General features: G+C 34.7%; 1 protein-coding gene across 4 annotated transcripts in view; it reads left to right on the top strand.

Moving 5' to 3' along the window:
• The window catches only part of LOC106875727 (histone lysine demethylase PHF8), a 93,919-nt gene that overhangs the window by 72,512 nt on the left and 11,812 nt on the right, over positions 1 to 9,595 (top strand). For all 4 annotated transcript variants that reach the window (XM_052967234.1, XM_052967233.1, XM_052967232.1 and 1 more), the window contains 4 exons: positions 1,615 to 1,716; positions 4,100 to 4,225; positions 4,810 to 7,076; positions 8,082 to 8,347. In XM_052967234.1, the coding sequence (XP_052823194.1) occupies positions 1,615 to 1,716; positions 4,100 to 4,225; positions 4,810 to 7,076; positions 8,082 to 8,347 (2,761 nt within the window). The remainder of the gene's footprint in view (positions 1 to 1,614; positions 1,717 to 4,099; positions 4,226 to 4,809; positions 7,077 to 8,081; positions 8,348 to 9,595) is intronic.

Raw genomic sequence — 9,595 nt, 5'->3', positions numbered from 1 at the left:
TAGAGGAGCTCCCAGGGGCAACCTGTCTTGAACTCCTCTGTGATTGCCTGGAGGACTATGGTAAATAATAGGGGGCTGAGGACGGAACCTTGGTGGACCCCTACCTCTACCCGGAATTCATTGCTGTACTCATTTCCAACCCTCACCTTACTGGCAGCATCTCTGTACATGGCTCGCACAGCTATCCAAAAATAGTTGCTGCAATTCCAAAAGAAACAATTTCAAGTGTAATTTTTCTGGTGTTGACAAACTTTTTTTGTCCACGACAGGTCAACAGATTAGTGAGAAATGTTTTCTAGTGCCTTGTGATGCATCAAATTAAAATATACTTTCCTTTCTAAAAACTGAATATTCTTGACAATTGTTGATTTTGCCACACTTACTTTTTCCATCTGTACTTGCATAAAAATTGTTCTGGCTTCTGACACATGAACATCCAATATGTAGCTGTCTATCTGTCCATGCAATATTGTAAGTGAAGATGTTGAAGTGATCTGGCTTTCCATAAGTTCTGACAGAGGTCATAGCATCTTAAGTGCTTTAATACATGTCTCTTGGACTCATTGTGAAATTGGATGAAAAAATGCTCAACTGACCAGTTCCTTTACCTGCACCATTATTGTTGTAATTTCTTAAGATGAAAGTATGAATTTACTTTCAATTCTTTTTGATATTTTTATGCATAACAACCCTTTTTGTATCCATCTTGGTGTTTATATCAACAGTATGCTGGTGGAATAAATCTTCACAACATTGCAAGTGGCTGATGTAGTTATTACAAACAATGAAGTAATATGCATAAACTTGTATGCTTGAATCATTTTCTTGACATTGTCATTCTACAAGCTCGGGGCATTGTCCCTTTGTCTATGTTCCTGGTCACTCATGATCAAAGCCAGCTCTCTGCAGCTTGGTTCATCAGTTGGCTGTGATGTTCACTTTGTGGTTGCTTATCTGTATCATCACCAATTGAAAGTTTAGGACAGAAGCAATTTCAAGAGCACATGGAAGATCATACATACGTACGTATGTATCTATGTATGTATGTATGTATGCATGCATGCATGCATGTATGCATGTACGTATGTACGTACGTACATGCATGCAGATATACACACATACATGCATGCACACACACACACACACACACGCACGTGTGCATGTGCACATGCACACACAACATGAACTAACTGCTACTGTCACAGATGCAGCGCCAAGTTTTGTCAGTGAACAGGTTGCAGTTTGAAAGCTACGAAAATATTTCGACACAAATGAAAATTAAATGTTGAAGTGAAACTAACAGTTTTTTTGTGTTCTTGAATGACTTACAAATATCTTCTATGCTGCAATTGCTTTTGTTTCAGCACATGATCTCAGATCAAGTCACTTGCTGTACATCTCCAAAATTTTAAATAATTTTAAATTCCTTCTCTACTACATCTGTAATACCTAATTAACTTTTTATTTGAATATAGCCCTGCTTTCTCTCTTTCTCTCTCTCACATTTTTTAACAAAAATAACCATTAACATTTTTATGGAAATTAATCAAAAATTTCAACTTTGATGTTGAGTCTTAGAGTGTTCTTTTGATGAACTGTTACAATTTTTCTCAGTTTCTGGAAAGTATCCTAATGATAATGAGGGCCAACTACCATTAGATGTCGATGTAACTCCACCAATAAAAAGGCAAAGAAAAACCCCAGCAGCTAAGAAAGGTAAGTGTTGTGCTTGTTTCTTTTTCAGTAAATCATCAAAAATTCTCATGCTGTAAATCAACTTTGCTACATTGGTTGGCTTTATAGCTTGAAGTTGGGGAAGAACATTTCCTTTTATTTGCTTTATTGTCAGTTTGAACCATACTAAATATGGAAAATCTTATCTGCCTGGAATACATTCTTCACACTTCTGTTGACGAAATTAAAGAACTCTGCTTTACTCTGCCTCTCTCCCACTCCATCACCCAGCCACAACATCAGATACATATAATGCTGATGATATTCTTTTCACAGACATCTTCTGTGACCTTGAAAATGTGGCAACTGATATGTCAATGTCCACAAGACTGCGTACATCTGCTGTAATCAGGAAGGCTTGGTAAACGCAATCACATAACACCCACTAAAATCTGTAGACTCCTTTGTATACTTAAGAAGTAGGATTAAATCTATAAAAAAGGATGTAAAATTTTGTTTTGCTAATGGGTGTTTCTTGATGGCCTCTGTGTCATCTGGAAGTCATCACTGCTTGATGATCTTAAAAGAAGACTCTTCCATGCTACTGTAGAATCAGTGCTGCTGTATGGGTCCACTGCCATTCACCAAACACATGGAGGAAAAACTTGATGGTGCTTACATTCACATGTTTCTGGTTGTTCTGAATATCTCAAGGAAAAAGTATCTGACCAAAACAAAGATTGAACAACAGTCTTCTTTCCATCACTGATGTCATTAGAGAGCGATACATGCATTTTGCAGGGCATTATTGGAGAGGTAAGCATGAATTCATGAGTGATGCACTCTTATTGACACCCTGATATGGATATAAATGGGTCAGCCATCTAATGCAACCAGTTCAAACATAGGATGATGTTGCCCAGCTGACCTTTCAAATGCTATGCAGAATCCTGGTGATGAGAGTGTGAGCCATTCAGGAATTCAAGCAAGCTTGACCAGATGATGATGACCATCATCATTATCATCGTTTAACGTCCTTCTTTCATGCTGGCATGGGTTGGATGGTTTGGCAGGAGCTAGCCAGGCAGTGCAAAGAAAATGTGTGTGTGTAAAATTCAATTCTTTCTGAGGAATTTATTATAGATGTGGAAATGATAATTTTAATGAAAAGATTATTGTTATAAAATAACAATTTAAGAGTCAGTATGTATAAAAATCATCATTATCTTTGTTTTAATATCTACTTTTACATGCTTGCATGGGATAGATGAAATTTGTTAAGACAGATTTTTCTATATCCTGTTGCCAACCTTCATCTGTTCCCAACCTTCATCTGTTCCCAACCTTCATCTGTTCCCAAGTAAAATAATATTTTCCATAGTCTTTCAAACAATCAACAGCTCAATAGTCAGGAATGTTTTTGTAGAAGATTACAAAAAATTTGCATCATTTGTATAAATGATAACTTTATTTTCAATCAGTATGCAAATGTCAACTCAAGAAGAAACAACATAATGTACATACACAATATTTGACAGGCTCCTTACAGTTTTCCTTTACCAATTTCACTTACAAGGTATTGGTCAGCCTGTAGCTATAGTTGAAGAGATCAGTTGGCAGTATCCATGCAGTGGAAGTGAACCTTAAATTACTTGATTCCAAAGCAAACTACTTAACAATAAGGCCATGTTTGCACCTATAATAATCATATTAAATCTTTGGAAGTATTCTATTTGTAGTGATCTGTTGGAATTGTTTGAAATGTTCAATACCACTTTTACAATTCCCAGGGTTTTCTCAGAAGGAGCTTTACTGTTGAGTTTTAAACATGTATGTATATTTTCTGCAGAATTAAGCAGCAAAACTAATATTGCCATAATTTAATTTGAAACTGTATTCTTTAAATCTACAAGACAAAAAACTAAGACCATAAAGATTTTGCTAATTCATTGATTAGTTATTGTATACATACATATCTAAATAACACACACATTGTATATGAAAATTTGAATTTGCTTTTGAATGACAATTAGAGTTAAGGCTTTGGTTCTGTCTTCTGCTGATATGATATAAAAAGAAAAAAACACCAGCTTTTCAGTTAGTAGGTCAGTTCTTAAAAGTATATGACCTCTAGCTTTTACTAATACTCACCACATACTGTCAAATGAAAAAGTACGTTTTAGAAATTTATGAAAAATGCTGCTTTTTAAAAGAAAAGACATCATTACATATTCTGAATACTTGTTTCAATCTAGTTCTTTTACATGCCTTCTGTAGTAACTCTATTTACAGGTTATGCACATAGTAGCTTTTAATTTTTAATCACTACATATGTCATCATTCTGGTGACTACTATAGCATTTTGCCATGTGTTTATCTTCAATTTTTTTTTTACTTTAGCATAATATGTAACTATTCCTTTTAGAAAAGAAGCCAGCTGCCCCTAAATCCAAATCACCAGGACCTAAAACCCCAGCCTGTAAGAAAGAACCAAAGAAGGCACCTGCAAGAGCTACAAAAGGCAAAGCAAAACAAACAAAAGATCAAGATGGTAACCTGAAGTCTTTATTATGTTTTGATATTTAATTATCCATTGCAAATATTACAACTTGCAAACACCCTAACTGCAAGAAATGTTATGTGGGAAAAAAAAAACTCTTTTTTTAAAATTTTTTTTTTTTTATTTTTAGCTTAGGTACAAGATAAATTTTTGAAATGGGGTTTAGTCAATTGAATTGACCTTATGTTATCAATTTTGGTGGTATGAAAGGTAAAAGTCATCTTCAACAGGATTTGAACATAGATTTGAGAGGATCACAGTTAAAAACTGTAAAGCTATTTTAACCCGTTAGTATTCAGATTACTCAGTTAATGTAATGCTTATTTATTCACATTGTTTTGAATTAATTATGCATTATCTTGTAGCTTCAGGATTTTAATGATGTGATTGTTTATTTTTAGAATGTCATTGTAGGGTAGGTGCAAGAGGCCAGTTTAAGCATAAAGCAAATAGAATATTTGGGCTGGATATGGCAGGTTTAAATGCAAAAACTTTCTCAACTTCTATTACATATTTTTATTGAAGCATTTGGTTTCTGTTTTTACTGTTTCATATGTTATTCGTTTTTGTTTTAGATAACAAAAATTCACTTGGCTATAATCTAGAAGAGCAAGGTATAGAAGTTGCTGATGCCTCCAAATTAAGTTTGAATCTTCAACCAAAAGTAATGAATACTTTCAAACCAGACCCGCTGACTATAAAAGTTAAAGCAGACTATTCACTACAAAGAGCTGGAAATGATCCTCTTTTGCACTTAGATCAAAGTACCCTATCGATTGAGAAGACAAAAGATGAACCAAAAAGTAAAAAGCAAAAAGGGGAACCAAAAGCCAAGAGAGGAGCAGCTAAGAAATCAAAAGATGAAGTAGTAGCTAATATCAACAAAGAGGATTCTACTTCTAAAAAAGTCAAGAATGAAACTAACTCTAAGACAACAAAAGATTTATCAAATAAGAAAAACAAATCTAAAGAACCAGATATAACAATGGAAGCTACTAAAATTGAACCTTTAATGCTAGACACTAAATATGAACTACCATTTTTAGAGACTAGATTTGAGCCTTTATTGGAAATTAAGAGTGATACTCCTCCCAAAAAAACAAAAGGAGAATCTAAAAGGGGCCGAGGAGTAACAAAAAAAATGAAGGAAGAATTGAAAAGTAAAGGTAATTCAAAAAAGGGTAAAAATGCTAATCTTGAAATGGAAGTCAAGGAAAATACATCTCTGGATGATTTTGATAATGACCAGTTGGTTATAAATTTACAAGACACAAAAACACCAAAAAGAGGGAAAACAGATACAACAGAAAAAAAAACTAAAAGTAAGGTAGCTCCTAGAAAGGCAAAAGATAACTTAAAAGGAAATAAAGCAATTCCTGAGTCAATAGAAATTGAGAAATGTTCTCGTCTTGAAGAAACTGAAACTAAAAAACTGAAGATAGAACCTGGAAAAAAGTCAAAGAATGAATCTGCAGGGAATAAAAGTAAGATTGATCCTTTATTTCTAAATCTTAAAAAGGATCCACAGTTGGAGAAATCTGATCAGCAAAATATTTCATCTGTAACCTCAAATCAGACTGATTCCTTGAAAATGGCATGGTCTGATTTACCATTGATGACATCACCTCAGCATGAAAGAAAACCATTAACATCACCTCAACCTGATCTACAATCTTTAATGGCTATTCGAGCAAATCTTCAATCTTTGACTTCATCTAGATCAGATTCACAATCATTGACATTGACTAGACAAGATCATTCTTCATCAAAACAAAATTCACCTTTAAAATCTCCACAATCAGATCCATTTTCACCTTTGTACAAAAAATCTGGTCCTTTGTTGTCATTGTCCGCTTCCTCCTCATCTTCATCATCATCATTATCATCATTATCATCAACATTATCATCATCAAAACACTCCAAATCAGACCCATTATCATTAACATCTACAAGACCAGACCCATTGTCTTTAATACAGAAAAAAACAGATTCATCACCATTAACATCTCCCAAAAAAGATTCTTTGTCTTCAGCATCCAAGAAATCAGAAACACTATTTCTTTTACCCAAAAAACCAGATCCACTGTCTTTAGTACCTAAAAAACCTGATCCATTGTCCTTAATTCCTTCTAAAAAACAAGACCCTCTATCTTTAATACCTAAAAAACCAGACCCATTATCCCTTTTACCCCAAAAGCCAGATCCACTTTCTTTAAAAATTACAAAATCAGACTCTTCATTGCTGAGCCCCCAAAATCCCGATTCTCCTTCATTGAAATCATGCAGACCTGATCCACTATCATTAGTAACATCCCACAATAATAACTCATTGTCTTTACTAAACAACAGGCCAGATTCTCAATCATTATTGGAAACTAAACCTGATCCATTAACTGAAGCATTTATGAACAATAAAGAACCATTAACACCAAAAGATAAATCCATGTTAATTAATAGTCCAAAATCTGAAGCATCGTTAATTAAAAAAATGAGTGTAGATCCAGTAGAGCAGTCATGTGGTAAATTAGCAATATGTGAAGAAGTGCCAAACAGTAAGGAAATCAGCAAATCTGAAGAAAAGAAAGAGGAGGTCAGTCGAACACTCGTTGATATCAAAGTCGATCAGTTGGCCAGCATCCTGAAGAGTGAAAGTCTTTTAAGTAAAGCTCGACTCAGCACATTAAAACCACTTGATAGCCAAGCAAAAGATAAAGAAGTTGATCATCCTGCTTCATCATTACCAACAACAAAACATATGGAGAAGTTACCTGTGAAAGAGAAGGTGCCCAGCAGTCCAGCGGGGAAGTTAAAGCAATCTACTGATCTAGTCGCTGGAAACAAAGTAAGAAGTTTGTTACAAATTATTACTATACAGAAGTTATGGCTTGTATGAACTCATAAAAAGACTAAATGTTTGCCTGCATAATTTTTTAATTGGATAATTATGTTAGATTTATATTGATTAAAATTTAGTCTGCTTAAAATTGAAGGCAGAAATTGAATATAATCTATTTGACAAATATAGATTCAACTTTTTTTTTGTGTGTGTATGCATCTACAATATACTTTATATAGCTGATATTCTTTATTATTATTATTATTACTATTCAACATTTGGTAGCTTCAGGCAAATTTCTACTGTATCACCTGCTACACTTTCATGTTGCTGGAGTGTGTGCAGCATTACATGTTCTTTTTTGTTGTTGGGAGAGTGCATACTCTTCCCGGTATTGTATTGCATCAGTTTTTTTTGTTATGGGGTCTGGTGCAGTCTTTTGTTGTATTAGTGTTTGTGTTGTGTGTGTACTATGAGTCGTGTTCATCTGTCAGGTATCTAGCTTGCTAGTGGTTGTTTATTTTATTGGATATTTGCTGTATAGAGTGTCTTGTGTTTGTGGATTGTTTTGTTTGGGTTGTATTATTGAATTGATAGTGTCTTGTGTAGGATGTGGGCTGTTCCTAGTAGGGCTATTTTTTGGATAGTGTATAGTATTGAGGGTCCAGTTATAGGTTCTACATTTTTGTTCATGTTTTTTTATCATGCCCAATGCTCCAGTTATTACTGGTATTGTTTTCACCTTCATACCCCACATCTTGAATGCTTAAATTCTGAGGTCTTTGTACTTCAGCAATTTCTTAGCTTCTTTTGGGGCAATATATTAGTTAGAAAGGACTGCAATGTCTATCGGTAAGCAGGTGTTTTTTTTTTTCCAATCCTTGATTATTATATCTGGGTGATTAACTTTTTTGTCTTTTACTTAATTCTGTTTAATTTTAATTAAGATAAAATATTGTTGTAAATATTTGAAAGTAAATTGTTAATTCGGATGGAATCTTTTATTTCCAGACATCGGCAAATACGATGTTGGATTCTACATGTAAACCAGAGACAATAATCAGTCTGAAAGCTGAACTACATGCAAAACAGCTTGCAATGCAAGCAAAAATTGCTGAAGAAGAAGGGGGTAAGAAAGACTTGTCTGTAACAGAAACTGAGCAGTCTAAGAGAATGAATATGCCTACTATAAGGGGTGGGCTCAACTGTGGCATTGCAGACATTTTGGAGGCCAGTGGCTATGGAACAGAAACTGATTTCCAAGTGGATGAGGATGTGTAAGTATTCATATACTTGTCATATTTCAATAAGTATGATTGTCTTAATTTTCACACTATAATCAGACCCCTCTCACAACATTGTATTTACAAAATGATTACTATTTATCATAATAGACTTTCTTTAAGTATATATAAGTAACTGAAACAATGCCAGCATTTCCTTTCCCCGTTTATCATGTCCTCCCTATGTACCTCAGCTTCTTACAACAACTACCTCTCAGAAGTAATGAAAGTAGCTCCAACACAGAGTCAGGTATGTTGCCGGCTGAACTAATGTTTGCTAGGAAAGTCCAGTCAGTATTTGATAAACTACTACTGGGAAGAAAACAAAAAATACAGAGAAATACTGAAAATAAAATGAAGTATTTCAATTTAGGTGACAGTGTTTTTTAAAAAATATAAAAATGGCAAAGTTGGGAAGAAGGAAAAAAACTAGACATTTAGGAAGAATAACATATATGGTAAAAGGGCATACATGGGAACATAAGAGACATCTAAACCAAATGGAAAAAAGATTTACATTAGAAAAACTAAGGCGGGGAGAACCGATGGAAATTCTATACGACATGTTTGATGTTCTGGTATTGCAAGAAACAGTTGAACCAGTTGAAAGGAGACATACTGCATTATACCTGCCCTTATGCATTGAATCTAAGCTCCAAATATCATAAGGATCCATTCAGTAATTTTGGTCCATGAAATTGTATGAAACACACAGCATTACCCTTCTTCGTAGGCTTGGATTTTGTGTTCCAAATTTCATTAGGATCGGTGCAGTAGTTTTCGAATATATAAGTAACACATGAACACACACAAAGACATTGACTTTTATATAATAGATATGAATATACACATATACATACATGTGTGTGTGTGTGTGTGTGTGTCTATAATATATATATATAAGGGTGTGGAAGCTTAAAGACCCTGCAAATGGACAGAGACTTAGAGGCAAGTTACTTGAAGCATTTGACGAAATAGAAGGGGATATAGCATCATACAACGTGGAAGACAATTGGAGATTTCTGCGGGACAACCTGTTGAAAGCCACCGACCAGATCTGTGGCTGGTGTAAGGTCCCCTCTCGACCCAGAGTAACGTGGTGGTGGAACAAGGAGGTAGACAGGGCTATTAGACAAAAGAAACAGGCTTGGAAGGACTGGAAGAACGGTGGTAGCAGGGAATTGTACCAATGTGCCAGAAGGGAGGCTAGGCGACAGGTTTATTTAGCCAGAGGGGAAGCAG

This window comes from Octopus bimaculoides, chromosome 4 (assembly GCF_001194135.2).
Source record: "Octopus bimaculoides isolate UCB-OBI-ISO-001 chromosome 4, ASM119413v2, whole genome shotgun sequence".
NCBI lineage: Eukaryota > Metazoa > Mollusca > Cephalopoda > Octopoda > Octopodidae > Octopus > Octopus bimaculoides.
Note: the sequence above shows the minus strand (reverse complement) of the source record. Positions and strands in the feature narration are given on the sequence as shown.